Genomic DNA, 18,070 nt, shown 5'->3' on the forward strand with positions numbered 1-18,070 from the left:
ACAGCCACCACGCCTGGCTTCCATGGGAAGATTCTTTAAACAAAATTAAGTCATAAATTTCTCATGTTTTTTTTTTTTTTTTTTTTTTTTTTTTGAGGTAGGGTCTTGCTCTCAGGCTGGCCTGGAATTCACTCTGTATTCTCAAGGTGGCCTCAAACTCATGACAATCTGACCTCGGCCTCCCCGAGTGCTGGGACTAAAGGCATGCACTACCATGCCAGCTCATGCTGTTTTTCTCCTTTTTGAGCCACACATGAATCCTAGCAGTGGGCCTGCAGGACCAGAGGACCAGTTGTCTGCTGGACAGCACCAGACAGTCTCCCTGCTTACCCACACTTTTGCTACCAAAATATATCCAGTTTGATGGAATAATGACATCTCACTGCTGGGCCCAGCTGAGAAGTCTGGGTTTCCAAAGGGATCAGAGAGGCAGAAAGACTATTTTCAATGTGCCCCCACCCCAGGCAGCACCAACTTCCACCTGGGCTTGATCCCAGTTCTGCCTCTCATTAGGCTGTAACTTCTTTGGCATCCTGCTAATGATAGGCTGTGCTTGGGGTCTGCAGTGTGCATGTTCCACTATGGAGCCCACAAGTGCTAATGAATGGACAAGGAGTAGCAGCAGGTCCTTGAACTTAGCAAGCACGAGGCTCCTGTGAACTCAGGTAAGTTATCCTCTAGCAGAGTAGCCTAGAGTAGCTGAGGGCCAGTGTTTCAGCCTGGGCTTCTTGGTACTGTCTGGGTAAGAACAGACTCTTGACACCAAGAAATGGGGTGCAACAGCATGGCCAGCCTGGAGTGTCCCACATAGCTTTATTACTCATAAGGAGGGCTATGCAGAGGAGCAACAGCGTGCAACTTAAATTCAGGCACTGGAAGGCAGCATCCTTGGCATCTTCTGGCAGAGACATGGCTGTAACTGAAGACGCAAGGTACGAGTACAAGCTGCTGCAGCACTGAAGGCTCTGAGAAGCATCTGTGCACATGAATGTCTGCTGATTTCAGAGAAGTAGCTCAGAATGATGTAAACCCCACATTGGCTGAGTGTGTGCACATGTATAAGTCAGGACTGAGAAGTGGATTCCCAAACCTAACTAAATGTGGCTCACTTGATATAGTCTGACTTTATAGACAAGGTCTTCCCAGCTTTTGCAGAAGTGAAACAGTTTGTTCATGTCTGAAGTTGCTGAGATATGCTCCTTAGATGACTTGAGTGGCCAAAGCAACACTGTGGCTCACCTGTTGTTCTGGAACATTCCCTAACACAACTTTCAGCCCAAGCCCCATATGCTCAGCGATGACTGACTTCTGGTGCACACACTAGCTCACCCTTGAATCCTAGTGTGTCATCAACTTGTTTGCTCTCAACTTGTTTGCTTATATGGATAGCAACACCACATGCAGGAACCCATCATTATCATCTGTTATTCGTTCTTCTGTGGACAGTGTTGGCAACCACACACACTTGCTTCTGTGGCCCAATGTCCAGAGTCTACACCTAGGAAGTTAAAAATTCCCTTTTGTGGTAGGATTTTCTGTATCTGAAAGAACTTCAGGCACATTCTGTTTACAAGGCTGATGGTTCTGGTTCTGGCCTTCACATTCAGATTGATAATCTGCCTTGCATATCCCTGTGCATGGTGTGCAGTTAGATACTTTTCATTCCAGTATCTAGTTGCTCAAATCCTGAGGAAACTCTATTGGCACTGTGGTATAGCCAGACTGGGCCACAGCATGGGTCTCTAGCCTGCTCAAATGCCCTACCTGCCTACACCATGCAGCTCGACTTCCACGACTTTCCAGTGGGTTTACGAATCTCCAGGTCAAAGCCTCCATCTTTGTTCTTTGCACTTTCATGTAAGTTTCAGGGTTTCAATCTGCCAGTTTCTACAAAAGACCTGGGGACTGTTGGGACTGGGTTGTATCTATAAATGAATGGAGAAGGGATGTAAAAGTGAAAATGATAGCTGGTATGTGATCTAGGAAGGATCATGGCATGTATGCTCTTCAGAGTACTGGCCAGTGCTGGCCTGGGGGCTAGCATCAATGGCCTTGCCAGGTAAGTCGGGGTGCCCCCATCTTCTTTAGAGAAGGTCTCTGAATGGTTAGCACATCCTTCCTACATGCTGTCCTTCCCTCCTACTTTCCTTCCTTCCCTTCTCTCTCTTCTTCTTTTTTTTTTTTTTCCTGAGGTAGGGTCTCACTGTGGCCCAGGCTGACCTGGACTTCACTGTGTAGTCTTAGGCTGGTTTTGAACTCAGTGATTCTAGTAACTCTGCCTCCTGAGTGCTGGGATTAAAGGTGTGTGCCACCATTCCCAACACCACCTTATTTTTAATTTTAATTTAATCTAATTTATGTTTTTTGAGGGAGGGTCTCACTCTAGCCCAGGCTGATCTGGAACTCACTATGTAGTCTCAGGGTAGCTTCGAACTCTCGGTGATCCTCCTACCTCTGCCTCCCAAGTGCTGGGATTAAAGGTGTGAGCCACCATGCTTGGCATCACCTTATAAAAATATGTCTATATTATATAAATATTTTTAAAAAATTTTTATTTACTTATTTGAGAGCCACAGACAGACACAAAAAGAGGCAGATAGATAGAGAATGGGTATGACAGGCCTCCAGCCACCGCAAATGAACTCCAGATGAATGCGCCACCTTGTGCATCTGGTTTATGTGGGTGCTGGGGAATTGAGCCTCGAATTGAGGTCCTAAGGCTTCACAGGCAAGTGTTTAACCACTAAGCCATCTCTCCAGCCCTGGGACTGTATTTTCTTATTTGAGAGTGATAAAAGTATGGGTGAGTCAGGGCCTCTTGCCACTGCATACCAACTCCAGACACATGTAACACTTTGTGCATCTGGTTTTATGTGGACATCGGGGAATCAAAATTGGGTTGACAGGCTTTGCAAGCAAGCACTTTTATCTACAGAGCCATCTCCCCAACCCTCTCTCTTATTTATTCATTTCTGGTTTTCCAAGGTAGGGTCTCACCCTATCCCAGGCTGATCTGGAATGTGTTTTGTAGTCTCAGGGTGGCCTCAAACTCAATAGTGATCTTCCGTCTGCCTCCTGAGTGCTGGGATTAAAGATGTGCGCCCTGGCCCCAGTCCCTATTTGGAATTTAATTTCTTAAGTGTCTTAGGACAGGGGACACACTTTCACTATCAGTCACTTCCAAGTATTAGTGAATTTCTCTGTTCCTTTTTCTTTTACCAAGGGTACACCAAGGCTCTTCTATTTAGTGTAGACACTTTGAACGTTGGCCCTCATGCTGGAACACCTTTCTTTATGTCTATCTCTCTATTTCTATCTCTAGGCATGCTAGTTCTAGACTGCTTGGCCTCACAGAAAGGCAGCCATGTCACCTATCTTACTATTAGGACAGTGAGGTAGGTCTTTTCTGTCTTTTAAATTCTAGCCCGTCTGTGTACTTATTTAAAATAGTCCCGTCCCCCCCCTCATCCGCCAAGGTAGGGTTTCACTCTAGTCCAGGATGACCTTGTACTCTCAGTAGTCCCAGGCTGGTCTTGAACTTACAGCAATCCTTCTGCTTTTGCTTCCCAAGTGCTAGGATTAAAGGCATGTGCCGCCATGCCTGGATACTAAAATGTTTTTATTAGGTTTGATTATGGTATTTTTCAAACAAATTACATTTTTGCTCTTCTCTGCCTTGTGCCCTCCTCCACCTACCAGTCTTGTTTCTGTTTTCTAAAAATATGCAATGCTCCACAAATCTGTGTGGCATCCTTGAGCAGGGTCAAGGTAATCTCTGTATCATTGCAATTTTACTATATGTTCTGCTGAAGTAAGTGCATGAATTTACTTTTAAAGAGTCTCTTTTGGAGACAGGGTTTCATGTAGCTCAGGCTGGCACTGAACATGCTATGTAAAAAAATGACCCTGAACTGTGATTCTCCTGCCTGTATCTACTGAGTGCTATGACTACATATGTATGCCACCACACCAGTTTTGTATCTTTTAAAAAATTTTTTTTTATTGTTTATTTATTTGAGAGAGAAGGCAGAGAGAGGGGAAGAGAGACAGAGAAAATGGGTGTGCCAGGGCATCTAGCCACTGCAAATGAACTCCAGACGTGTGTACCACCTTGGGCATCTAGCTTATGTGGGTCTCAAGGAATCGAACATGGCTTTATGTTGGTATTGGGGAAACAAACCTGGGTGGGCAGGCTTTATAAGCAAGCATCTTTAAGTGCTGAGCCACCTCTCCAGTTCCTACACTGGCTCTTTCGAGACAGGGTCTCATGTATTCCTGGCTGACCTCAAACTTGTTATGTAGTCTATCAAATTTCATCCTAAAAATACTCACTGGGCTCTTATCTTGACTTCTAAACACTTACTAAAAGTAGGGTTCCTTAGAGACAGAGCAGATCCCAGGCCAGGGCAAGGAAGACTCCATGTGAGCCTGGAACATCTTATGCAGGAAAACAACAATGTACAAAAAGCACTGGAATGATCAAAAGAATATCATGTCTGAGCCAGGTGTGGTGGTGCATGCCTTTAATCCGAGCACTCAGGAGGCAGAGGTAGGAGGATCACTGTGAGTTCGAGGCCACCTTGAGACTACATAGTGAATTTCAGGGGAGACCCTATCCTGGAAAAAAAAAAAAAGACTACCATGACTGGCTTGGAAGGTTCCCACTAACCATATCTGAGGCAATGTCATAATTAAAAAGAATGAGGCAATGGAAAACTGTACAAAAAACAAGACCAAACATCCCGATGTCCATATTGATGCCAACTAAGCAAGGGAAGGGCTCTTCATTTGAGAAGATGGCCAACTACCAAACATAAAGGAGTAGGACCAGACAGTAGTCAGTCTTGCCATCCCCAACTGATGTAGATAAGCTGTTGGGAACAGAGCCCATGGTTACACAGTGGAATCTCACAGGAGATTTACTTATTCTGAAAGGAAAAGATAGAGACAACCTTCCACGAGTGACTAGCTCAGTATCACTAATTATAGGACAAATGGACACTTCCATTTTTCTGATGGCATGCTGTGATGCTGGCTTTGTAGACTTCTATAGTACACCTGGCCTGGATTTTTCAGTATGTGGAAGAAGTAGTGAAAGAAGCAGCCTGAAGATCAGTCTGAAGAAATAATCCGCAAATCTGGGTAACAACTTTGCCCTACATGGTCTGAGTGATTATGAGCTCAGAGTCACAGTGAATTAGTTACATGCCTTTGGGTTAAAGCAGACCCAATCCATATTCTCAGATGGAAGGACAGAGACAGCTTGACAAAAGACTAAGAAAATCGGATGGCTAATTTTGAAATGCATTCTGATGTGCAGATCGGCTCTGCCCAGTAGTTGCACATATGGTCAGTGCCACTGGGCTCCCATGTAATAAGCCAGTCCTCAGCCCTGTGCGGACTCCAAGGGAAGCTCATCTACCTCTTCCATTCTTTTCTGGGATGATGTATTCTGATAGTAGGACCAGAGGCCACCTAAGTCCTGGTAATGAGCTGGTTGTGGCTGCCCTAGCCCCGTGGGGCCTTCACTACCACCTTCTCCTAACATCTCTCATTAAAAAAAATATATATATATTTATTTGAGAGTGACAGAGAAAGAGGCGGGGGGGAGGGGAGGGAAAGGAGGAAAGAGAGAGAGAGAGGGAGAATGGGTGCACCAGGGCCTCCAGCCACTGCAAATGAGCTCAAGACGTGTGAGCCCCCTTGTGCATCTGGCTAACATGGGTCCTGGGGAATTGAGCCTTGAACTGAGGTCCTTAGGCTTCACAGGCAACTGCTTAACCTCTAAGACATCTCTCCAGCCCCATCTCTCATTTTTTGAAGTAGGGTCTCACTCTAGCTTAGCCTGATCTAGAACTCACTCTGTAGTTCAGGCTGGCCTCAAATTCATGAAGAGCCTCCAGAGTGCTGGGATTAAATCCCTATCATCTCTTAATGCAGTGACTAATATGAAGGCAAACTAAGAACTTGGTTAAGAAAGACTTTTGGCCGGGCATGGTGGCGCATGCTTTTAATCCCAGCACTTGGGAAGCAGAGGTAGGAGGATCGTCGAGAGTTTTGAGGCCACCCTGAGACTACATAGTGAATTCCAGGTCAGCCTGAGCCAGAGTGAGACTCTACCTCGAAAAACCAAAAAAAAAAAAAAAGACTTTTGCAGTTAAGGATTAATTTTAGACCATGCCCTTTACATATACCAAAGGCAATTGATGAATTTCAAATTCTAAGCCACTTGCTTAAGGAATGAATTCTGTGCAGTAGTCACACATACTAACATGAGGAATGTGAAGATGCCAGAATGTGATTTAGAAGTAGGATGTTGATTTAAGAAACTTTCCCTAGCACATATCAGCCTTACAGAAAGCCTTTGCTGGATTTCCAGTTTAAGGAAGGAATCGTTTCCTCAATCAGCAGCCTGTCCTTTGACCAGCTGTGGAGCCATGTTTCCTATGGCTTCTGCTCTGAAAATCTCTGGAGAAGGCATTTCTGTGGTCACTGCTTGTGTTTTGTGGATAACAGACTGAGCAACAACTGGGATCCCAAGTGTGTTCCTGGGTTGTCCCATGAAGATTCTCAATACTGTGCCTATCCCTCAAGGGGTGGCAGTGCTGTTTTGCCACCACAGGCAAAGACCTGCTTACTCCTATCCACTTGGGAACAGAAACCTATCACATGACATCAGCTGGGAGAACTCAAGGAGGTTACACTATGACAGCACTCTGGTTGGGAAGGTAGCAACCTATGGAGGCTTATGGAGGTCAGTGGTAGCTACAGTAGATCTTAAATATCATAGGGTATAGGTCATTGAAGGGGACAGTGGGACCCTTTATTTTTCTTATAGTTCTTTTTTTTCCTTTTGGTTTTTCGAGGTAGGGTCTCACTCTAGTCCAGGCTGACCTGGAATTCACTATGTAGTCTCAGGGTGGCCTCGAACTCACAGCCATCCTCCTACCTCAGCCTCCCAAGTGCTGGGATTAAAGACATGCAACAACATGCCCAGCCCTTTAAATGTGATTCTCTTTGAATCCTGGCCATGAAGCAGGCAAGTCATCTGGTTTTACCACAAGCTGGAGGGTTGGCATAGTGGTTAAGGCATTTGCTTGCAAAGCCAAAGGACCCAGGCTCAATTACCCAGGACCCATGTAAGCCAGATGCACAGGTGGTACATGTGTCTGGAGTTTGTTTGCAGTGGCTGAAGGCCCTACTATACCCATTTTGTCTCTCTCTCTCTGTAAATAAATAAAATATAAAAAATCCTTAAAAAAAAAGAAATGAAAAAGTGTGACAAAAATAAACTTTTGCTCTTTGTAGGTTCATTATCTCAGGCATTGAGTTATAGAAGCAGAAGCAGAGACAGGTCCCACACAGGTCAGATGTACAGACATGGGCTCTCAAGTTAAAGAGCCAAGGAAGTGCAGCCTGGGGTTCTCACCAGGAGGCAGGTATCAGGAAACTGGCTCTTCAGACCAATGGGTAGTTCTGGTTATCAGTGGTGAGTCCCATAACCCAGTGGTTAGGGTTTCTGCCCTAACCATGGAGATAGCATCCAAGAGTGGTCTGGAGACACAGCATGGACGTGTTCCCTATCCCTGGTCACCATCACATACCATCCAGACCCCAATGGCCATTTCTGGAGATGAAGGAGGATGCTAAGATGGGGAATTTGTATTGTCATTCCCTACCTTCCAAAAGATAAGAAGGATGTAGCAGAGACAAAGTTCCTGGGTTAGTGCTAAAGGAAAAGGCCCAGAGAAAAGCCATGTGAGAGCTCTCTGGGACTGGGCACAAGTGGACTTTGGACCCCAACATATACCTGGCAACACTTTCTGCTGCTGGGCAAGCCTGGGCTTCCAGGGTGACAATACTATTCAAGACTTGATTATGTTCAATTACTCTGTTTCACACAAGCAGATGTAAGGCTTTCAGATGCTTTCACCTACAGATCCAAGTGTTAGCTTTACCTACCTAGAATGGGTCCGTTTCCTGCTGACCCCTGGGCTGCTGCTCATCCGGTAGGCAGTGGGTACACTTCTATCCTCCCGTCGTCTCTCAGGGGAGTGAGCTCTCCTCCGAGGGGACCGTGACCGTGACCTGGACAGAGAACAAGATGGCATTTAGCTCTAAGGTTTATTCTGTGGTGTGTACCCCCTACTGTGAGACAGAGACCAGACCCTGCCTGAGATGCAGGGTGCTAACAGCAGGTGCTCAGGCATCGTGCCTCCAGAAGCCCTGTTCTACTGACATCAAGTTTGGAGGCAAAGGTGCCTCTCCCCACCCCCACCCACTTCGCACTATGGCGTGGGTCTCTGGGAGGCTGCACTGGGACTGTTGCTGCCAAAAGGCTGTTCTTGCTCTTCCCTCCTCGTCTTTCTTTGCTCACTTATCTGCCTGAAAAATTCGGCTCACTGAAGCTATTAACCTCATGCAGGCTGAACCCTGCCCATATCTTAAGTACTGTCAGGAGGGAGGTATTGAAAGGTCATGAAGGAGAGATGGCAGATTGCACCTAGTCATCCCTCTGTCATCTTACTCTCAGGCCTCTAGCAGGACTGATTAGGGCCAAGATGCAGGTCTTACTAGCATGAAGCTCAAATCTGCACCTGCTCAGAACATGCCATTCCCCACAATGCTTTAATGATGTAAGTTTACATGAGGTTTCATGGACAAAAAACCATCCACTAATATTTTCTCTCAGTTCATGTTGGGACATAGTCTACATATAGCAACGAAGACCCTTGGGACCCTTATTCCTTTGAGGAAGTTGAGGTCCTTAACAAAGGGTTCTCTAATGATGACTCTGGGACTTTTATTTTAGTTATTATTATTTTTTTTAAATCTGTTTGGTGATAATTCTACTTCAGGAAAACCTGCAATAAGCAGAAATCTGGAAAAAAATACCCTTCTTTCTACTGTTTCTATGACAACTCACTCAAAACTATGTAAAAAGAGCAGTTTGATTTTGCTCTTTGAAAGTTTTCCATTGAATCATTTTAGTCACATTGAAACCACCCCAAAACAATACACTGTTGTTCCAATGGTCAAGTATAGGGCCTTTCCAGCCAGGCTGGCTAAGTGGCTTGCCTCCCCGGACCTTCCCTATAGCTACACACACTATAGAGGGGAAGGGGCAGTCAGACACCTTGACGGTTTACCAGGTTTCCCCTCAAAAGAGCTCCAGGAGTCAAATCTGCTCGAGGCCGAGGCTGCCTGATAACTCTGCTGCTGTGCTGCTGCCACTGCCGAGCTGCTGGGACAAGGCTCCGTGCTCAGGGTCCCTGGGGAGGCTGAGGGCCTGCGGTCGGAGGCACACACTTCACTTTCAGAATGAAATGTGCCAGGCTGGGCGCTACCAGAACCATGAGAAAGCTTCGCTTACTCAAAGTTTAGCACCTATGGATGCTTAACATAGAATTCTACAATAAACTCAACAATCAGGAAAAATAAGTTAGTTTTTGGTGCCTGCAGATTCAGAACGTTGAAGTACAATTCTGCTTTACAGTGCTATTAGCATTAAGATTTCTTTAGAGCAAAGTGGCTGTTCCCAGGAGATTTCAAGTGGTCTGGGAAGTAAGCCCACCTCAGAGCAGGGGCAATAAATAACAGTGAATAATTCTTTAGGTTGCACTTTAATTGAATAGGCCTTAATGCTTTAAATTTTGTTAACCAGGCTCTTAGTATTGGTGCCATGGCAGTTCAAGAACCGGGAATTCTATTTTAAAGGTAAACCATTGGTGTAGTATGGCTTTCTTAACGAAGACAAGATGGTCTAAATTAAAAAGTTTAAGTTTAATGCAATACAGACATATCTTCTTCCATAATAATAATGGTTTATTCTCAAAGGTACAAGGACTTTTTGTTCAGTGATAAAATTCTGGAACTATTTAACTGAAGGCCAGTGACTGAAAATATAGCTTCTTGGTAAGCTTAGTACTCTTGACTCTGAAAACAGCTTCTTTTCCTACTCTATTCCTTTCACTTTTCACAGGCCTCACTATAACTGTGTAAATCTGACAGGTGACTCAGCAGCCAGGGTCTGTATCTAACCTAGCATGAACTACCAAGAGGTTCCTACCTTCTGGTCTTGTATAACTTGGACCAGAGTTCATACCCCAGGCTTGGCCATCTGCAATGGTTGCTTCTCTCCAATATGCAAAGTGCAGACACTCAGGCGTTACTTAGGTTGGTCACAGGTCACTTCCCAACATAAAACTACTATCTCATACTAGCATGTGAGGAAATTTCAAGCATCTCATTTCTTCCCATAAGAAACAGGATTAGGTGACTGAATGATCCTTTATTGGCTTGCTTACAGAATTTACAGTGGGGAAAAAGAATAGTAAAGAATCAGTTTCAGGATGTGGGGGCAATCTGGCTATGACATCTGTCAGCCTATTGATTGCCATAGTTGATTTAGCTGATCTGGCTGGCTAGGTGGGTATCCCCTTCCTCCCTTCCGGCTCCATATGCGTCCCTCCCGAAGCTGCATGCTCAACCAGAGGACGATGTTCCCCAAATAGAGGACCTGGGTTCTGTCAAGGGTACACAAGTGGCTATGCTCCTCTGCTAAAACCTCCAAACAAGCTCTTAAGAATCAACTTTGAACCAAAATATGACCTTAATTTTTCCTGAGTTCTTTTCCCCTCCCTTTCTTTTATAGGGCTGGGCTTCATGTAGCCCAGGCTGGCCTTGAACTTTTGATCTCCCTGCCTCTGCCTTGTGAGTACTGCCACGATGCCTGGTTTGTACATGCTAGGCAAGCAGTCTACCAACTAAGCAATACACCCAGCTCTGACTTTTTTTTTTTTGAGGTAGGGTCTCACTCTAGCCCAGGCTGATCTGGAATTTACTCTATAGTCTCAGAGTGGCCTCGATCTCATATTGATCCTCCTACATCTGCCTCCCAAGTGTTGGGATTATAGGTTTAAAGGTGTGTACCACCATGCCCAGCTTGAGTTTTTTTTTTTTTTTGGGGGGGGGGGGAGGGTGGGCCCTTACATTCCTTTATTTAGAAACTTTTTGACAACCTTCATACATAGATAATGTATAATTATCATTTTGTCCCATCCTAACACCCTCTTGTTCCCCTGCCCCTGAGTCCCCCCCACACTGAATCTTTTTCTTTCCAAATAGTCTGTCTTCTATTTTGATATCATCAAATTTTTTCCTATTACCTGCATGTATTCTTGACAAATGCTAAGTAAAACTAGCATAAGGGCTGGAGAGATGGCTTAACTGTTAACGTGCTTGCCTGCAAAGCCAAAGGACTCAAGTTTGATTCTCCAGAACCCATGTAAGCCAGATGCCCAATGGAGTTCGTTTGCAGTAGCTGAAGAACCTGGTGCACCCATTCTCTCTCTATGCATCTTTCTCTCTCCAAGAAATAAATTTTAAAAATTGGCTTAAGGGTTGGAGGAATGGCTTAATGGTTAAGGCATTTGCCTGCAAAGCCAAAGGACCCAGGTTTGATTCCTCAGGACCCATGTTAGCCAGATGCACAAGGAGGCACATGTGTCTGGAGTTCGTTTGCAGTGGCTGGAAGACCTGGCACACCCATTTCTCTCTCTCTCTCTCTCTGTCAAATAAATAAAAAAAAATTTTAAAAATTGGCTTAAAAATTCCCATTAATCTTCATCTCTTACCCCGTTGAAAGTATTAAAGGAGTTATTTTTAGAAAAAAATTTATCTTTAACATTTAGCTCCTCTACACTAGAAGATCTTATAAGGACCTACTCAGAAACCTGGGACTCTGACTTCAGGAGTTACCAAATAAGTGTGGCTTCAACCTTCTGTCATAGAAGGTAGTTCAATACTACGTAAAATATATTTCATTTAACTCCAGGTATAAGAAAACTGCATATACACCTCTTCACCTCTAATGAAGACTGAGGGCTTGATAGAAACAAATGAAATATGAATAGCAGACATGGAAAAGCCTTAACACTTCAATCCATGTTGACTGCAAGACACTCAATACTAACTATCAAAACCAGTATACACACACACACACACACACACACACACACACACACACACACACACACTACATATATATTTCTTTTCGAAGTAGGGTTTTGATCTAGCCCAGGCTGGCCTGGAATTTATTATGTAGTCTCAGGGTGGCCTCAAACTCACAGTGATCCTCCTACCTTTGCCTCCCGAGTACTGGGAATAAAGGCATGTGCCACCATGCCCAGTACAGTGAGTTCCACATCAGCCCGGGCTAGAGTGAGACCCTTTCGTTAAAAAACCAAAATAAATAAATAAATAAATAAATAAATAAGACCCATTAAGTTGCATCAGGCCTGAAAAACAAGACTGACATGTCTAATGTACACATTATGTCTGTAATAGGTTAACTGTAATCTGAAAAGACAGTTACAGATAAAAACAGTGACAATATCATCACTATGTTCAATGTTGTGGTTAGGATTTAGCTGTTTTTAGATGTTAATAATTCATATTATGGAGAAACCACATTTCCTGTTTTATTTACAACTACAGAAAGTTTTTCTTTCTTTTAGACAGGGTTTCATTATGTAGCCCAGAATGGACTTGGGAATTTCTATCCTCCTGCCTCAGCTTCCTGAGTACTTCAATCACAGGCATGGTCACTGAGCCTGGTGTGACTGCAGCTTTAAGCTGGCTTGGATCCCTGGGAATTAAAAGTGCTTACAGAGCCTGAACTGAGCAGGAAGATCTGCCTCTAGTTTAGGAAAACAAAACCTACTCCATAAAGCAGGGGCCATCATTTTCAGGACTAAAACTGAGGCCCAAACCTGTAAGGTAAGATCATTGGGCCAAAGTCATGCCTCCCCTCCCCTGCAAGGCCTTGCAGCTGGAAGAATGTGGCTTCCACATAGCCAGGCTCTAGGGTGGAGTGTGGCGACTCACTGCTTTATATCTTACTTTATAGTAAGGTTCTACTTTGCCTTGATATTTTATCTAAAATGAAAAACCAAACAGAGGTCTGGTCTCTTTAGTGAACTTTTAAACTAAATTAATACAAAGGAAGGACTTGAGAAATCCTTGTCCTTGCTACTAGTTCATGTCTGGGAATAAAGGAATTATCCTTTCACTTGTTTGAGCCCTGAAGTTAAGGAAATTAGAATTTACTGCATAGGGTAAGCTTAGCATAGGCCTGCATTTTTTGTTGTTTGTTTTTTAGGTAGGGTCTCACTCTAGCCCTGGCTGACCTGGAATTGACTATGTAGTCTTAGGGTGGCCTCAAACTCATGGCGATCCTCCTACCTCTCTCTGCTTCCTGAGTGCTGGGATTAAAGGCGCTTGTGCCATCAAGCCTGGCTTGCATTATTTAGTGTGTGGGTACATATCTAAGTGTGTACATGCATGTGGAGACCAGAGGACAACTTGAAATGTTGTTGTCCAACCTTGAGTGCTGTCTAACCTTGGATTTTTTTTTTTTTGAGACAGGGTCTCTAGTCAGCCCAAAATTGGCCAAGTAGACAGGCTGGCCAGAGTTCCAGGGATCTACCTCATCCCCAGTGCTGTGATTACAAGCACATGCGACTACTACAATGGACATTTTTCTTTTCTTTTTCTTTTCCTTTCCCCTTTCCTTTCCTTTCTCTCTTTCTTTTGGTTATTTCAAGGTAGGGTCTCATTGTAGCCAGGCTGACCCAGAATTCATTTTGTAGCCCCAGGATGGCCTCGAACTTGCAGAGATCCTTGTATCTCTACCTCTTGAGTGCTGGGATTAAAGGTATGTGCCACCACACTCAATTTTTTTAAGTGTCTGAATGGTAGAATGTGACAGAACTTGCAAGAGCTAGAGCCTTGGAGACAGATCTAACAGAAGACTTAAGGTTTGATGTACATAAAGAGAGTATGCCTGCTTTTAGCACGTTTTCAGAGACTACTGTGTATTTTACACTCTTCAGGCAGAAAGAATACAGGACAGTTGCATTCTTCCTATGCAGAGAGACAAAATCAATTCTAGGAGAAACAATGGTGCCTGAAGTGGGTGATGTGTGAGAAGGTACTTGACAACAGTCTAGTGTACATGTAGGGACACTCTAGGCAGGATGAGAACTCCAAAGACTAGACAAGCCTTCCTGAAACTCAAGTTGGCCATTGCTGTGTTTCTCTTTCTTTTTTTTTGTTTTTGAAGTAGGGTCTTCATCTAGTCCAGGCTAACCTGGAATTCACTATGTAGTCTCAGACTAGCCTTAAATTCAGACAGTTAGCAAATGTGACAGGCACACTTCAAAACCTGTTAAACTTCATGTAATGCTAGCCCTTTTTTTGGATAGAATCTCATGTACCTGAGGCTAGACTTTTGCCTTATCTCCTGAATGTTGGGATTACAGTCGTATGCTACCATGCCCAGCAATTAGTCCAGAATGGCCTGTAGGTCCTACTGCGTGTACCTCCCATTACCGGGAGCTAGAATAATAAACATAAGTCAACTATTTCTTAATACCTGGCAGTAGTTGATAAGCTCTGAATTTTTTTGTTTTCCAAGAGATCTCAGCCAGCTGTGGTAGTGCACAGCTTTAATCCCAGCACTTGGGAGGCAGAGGTAGGAGGATCACCATGAGCTAGAGGCCACTCTAAGACTACACAGTAAATTCCAGGTCAGCATGGGTTAGAGTGAGACCCTACCTCACAAAACAAAAACAAAAAAATAAAAACAAAACAAAACAAAAGATCTTGTTTGGATTTGCAGGATATGCAGATATACACAGACTTACACACACACACACACACACACACACACACACACACACACACACCCTGTAATGAACACTGTGCTCATTTTAAACCTTTAAAGGTCCAGAGCACAGGGCATATGCAGGAGGGTATGAAGTGCCTGCACACCCACCTCGACCGCCGCACTGTCCGGTAGGCACTGGGCAGGGAGTGCTTTGCTTTTGAGTGGGATCTAGACCTGGACTTGGATGATGAGTGGTACTTGGGGGAGCGTGACCTAGTTCGAGACCGTTTTTTGTGCTTCTTCTTTTTCTTTTCTCTTTCTTCTCTTGGTGGATCTCTGCACCTGCTTGAAGGTCTTTCTGGTGGTTTAGCCTCAAATGTGGGCAAAGTTCTGCCTCCAGCCAGCAGAGGACAGGGCATGGCACTGGCTTCCTGGGAACACAAGCAAGCATATGAGTACCAATGAAGGAAACAGGACATCTAAAACGCAGAAATTTTAACACTGGGTACCTCACATCTTCAGTAATGTACCTGCTGTCTCTAAGGACCATCTTCCTTTTTGTGGGTACCTAGAAAAAGCTCCCTGCTGGGTGTGGCAGCTCACACCTGTAATTCCAGAACTTGGGAGGCTGAATCAGGAGAAATGCTTTGAGTTTGAGGCCATGACCCTGTCTCAAAAAACAAAATGACTGCTCAGATGAAGTAGATGACTACTCAACCTGCTTCCCTTACTACCAGGTTGCAGGTGACAAGTTAATGAAGGAAGTGCTGTTAAGTGAAAAGAAAAAAATGCACTAATTCTTTAATAATTCCCCACTAGAATGGAATCAGTCTATAACTTACAAAATTAGGTTTTCCATGAACCTGAAAATAATTTTGAGAGGTCTCAATTAAAGGAGGATTTAGCTAGACATGGTGGCACATGCCTTTAATCCCAGCACTTGGGAGGCAGAGGTAGGAAGATCATTGTGAGTTTGAGGCCATCCTGGAGCTACAGAGAGACTCTACCTTGAAACAGTAACAATAATATCATCATCATCAACAACAATAACAAAAGGAGGAGGATTTTTACATTTTAAGGGCACACAAGTCTCCACTCATGGCACTGAAGGTGACTTTTGCAGGAGCTGCACAGGATTAGCTCTGATGCTGCCACAATCTGTCTGGTCCCTCCCAGGACGCTGTGCTCAATTCTCTTGATGTGATTTTAACCATAGTCATTGGATGCCACACATGGAAGAATTCTCATTTTGTGCCTAGAGGATTCAGCAGTAAGGTTTATAGAAAAATTCAAGGCAGGCACTCTGGGTGGGTTGGTTTCTTTTTTTTTTTTTAATTTTTTCTTTTATTTATTTATTTGAGAGCAACAGACACAGAGAGAAAGACAGATAGAGGGAGAGAGAGAGAATGGGCGCGCCAGGGCTTCCAGCCTCTGCAAACGAACTCCAGATGCGTGCGCCCCCTTGTGCATCTGGCTAACGTGGGACCTGGGGAACCGAGCCTTGAACCGGGGTCCTTAGGCTTCACAGGCAAGTGCTTAACCGCTAAGCCATCTCTCCAGCCCATGGGTTGGTTTCTCAACCACTACCCCAGATGTTGTGACAAAATGTAGCAGAGTTACAAAGCCAGATACCTAGATGATGGGTGAAGATTTCAAAGGCAGCTCACAGGGCAACACCCATAAATGCCAAGGAACAAGACCAAATTATTTAGGACTACTTATAGCAGTTCTGACATGTAAGTTAGAACAGATATCACTTCCCTTCTACCATATTGAAAATAAGGTTGATAAATACCAGTGTGGAAGGGGCAAAAGGAAGGGCTGGTCAAAGGCAACCAACCAACCAAGTCATTTCGGAAGACAATTGGGAAGTGTCTCAGATTACAAAAGCAGCTTCTGGCTGGAGAGATGGCTCAGTGGTTAAGGCATTTGCCTGCAAAGCCTAACAACCCGGTTTGATTCCTCAGTACCCATGTAAAGCCAGATGCAAAATGTGGCAAATGCATCTGGAGTTCATTTGTAGTGGCTAGAGGCCCTGGCATGCCTATTCTTGCTCTCTGTCTCCCTCTGCTTGCAAATAATTTAATTTAAAAACTATTTTTATTTCATTTTACTTATTTATTTGAGAGAGAAAGAGGCAGATAGAGTGTGAGAGAGAGACTGGGCACACCAGGGCCTTTAGCTGCTGCAAATGAACTCCAGATGCATATACCACCTTGTGCATCTGGCTTCTGTGGGTCCTGGGGAATTGAACCTGGGTTCTTTGCTTTGCAGTCAAGCACCTTAATCACTAAGGCATCTCTCCAGCCCTATATATAATTTTTTTAAAAAGCAGCTTCCTCCAATTTGAGCCTCCCAAGTTCTAGGAGTACAGGTATGCACCACCATGCCCTGAAAACTGCTTGAGCAATTGGATTTGTAACAGGGCACTCGGGGTACAGAAAAGTCCTTGAACCCCAATAGGTTGGTTCCGAAAAAAAGGGCTAGAGATATGGCTCAGTGGTTAAGTGCTTGCCTGTGAATCCTAAGGACCTCGGTTTGAGGCTCAATTCCGCAGGACCTACGTTAGCCAGATGCACAAGGGGGCGCACACATCTGGAGTTCGTTTGTAGTGGTTGGAGGTCCTGGTGCACCGATTCTTTCTTTCTCTCTGCTTCTTTCTCTGTCTGTCGCTCTCAAATAAATAAAGGTAAACAAAAAAATTAAAAAAAAAAAAAAAGACTAAGAAGGACTTAAAAAAAAAAAAAACAGCAGCTTCATGGCCAGGGATATACTGCCAGAAGTGCAGAAGACACAGGACACAGATACGGTTCCAGCTTTGCTGTTCACAGCAGGAAAACAAACCAACCAGAAATGCTGACATTTCCAACACTGGGGTGGAGCTGACAAAGGGGCCACTTAAAGGCAAATAAATTACTAACAGTCATTTAGCCAACAAATATTTTTTAAGAGTGCCGAACACTACACTTAAGCATGGAAAGGAAAAGTAAGATGTGAGGATAATGCATAGGGTGTACATGGCCCATTACTTTGACATTTTATTTTATTTTATTTTATTTTTTGGTTTTTCGAGGTAGGGTCTCACTCTAGCCCAGGCTGACCTGGAATTCACTAAGTAGTCTCAGGGTGGCCTTGAACTCACTGCAATCCTACCTCTGCCTCCTGAGTGCTGGGATTAAAGCTGTGTGCCACTATGTCTGGCTCTTTTTGAAGACCTTTTTTGGGTGCCTTAACTTCTTTTTTTTTGGTTTTCTGAGGTAAGGTCTTGCTCTAGCTCAGGCTGACCTGGAATTCACTATGTAACCTCAGGGTGGCCTCAAACTTATGGCAATCCTCCTACCTCTACCTCCCGAGTACTGCGATTAAAGGCGTGCACCACCACGCCCGGCATTGGGTACC

General features: G+C 44.3%; 1 protein-coding gene and 1 non-coding gene across 7 annotated transcripts in view; both read right to left on the bottom strand.

The window, feature by feature from the left end:
• The window catches only part of LOC101602550 (splicing factor SWAP), a 99,771-nt gene that overhangs the window by 3,818 nt on the left and 77,883 nt on the right, over positions 1 to 18,070 (bottom strand). For 3 of the 6 annotated variants that reach the window (XM_045156458.1, XM_045156460.1, XM_045156459.1), the window contains exons 14-16: positions 14,840 to 15,102; positions 9,137 to 9,343; positions 7,963 to 8,088 (exon numbers count right to left, since the gene is read on the bottom strand). In XM_045156458.1, coding sequence (XP_045012393.1) covers positions 7,963 to 8,088; positions 9,137 to 9,343; positions 14,840 to 15,102 — 596 coding nt within the window. The remainder of the gene's footprint in view (positions 1 to 7,962; positions 8,089 to 9,136; positions 9,344 to 14,839; positions 15,103 to 18,070) is intronic. The other 3 variants (XM_004668869.2, XM_045156461.1, XM_004668868.2) reach the window with 2 other exon arrangements.
• LOC123463157 lies at positions 3,717 to 3,819 on the bottom strand. Its single transcript, XR_006638763.1, has one exon. It is a non-coding gene; the product is annotated as a U6 spliceosomal RNA (small nuclear RNA).

Source organism: Jaculus jaculus, chromosome 8 (genome assembly GCF_020740685.1).
Source record: "Jaculus jaculus isolate mJacJac1 chromosome 8, mJacJac1.mat.Y.cur, whole genome shotgun sequence".
Classification (NCBI taxonomy): Eukaryota; Metazoa; Chordata; class Mammalia; order Rodentia; family Dipodidae; genus Jaculus; species Jaculus jaculus.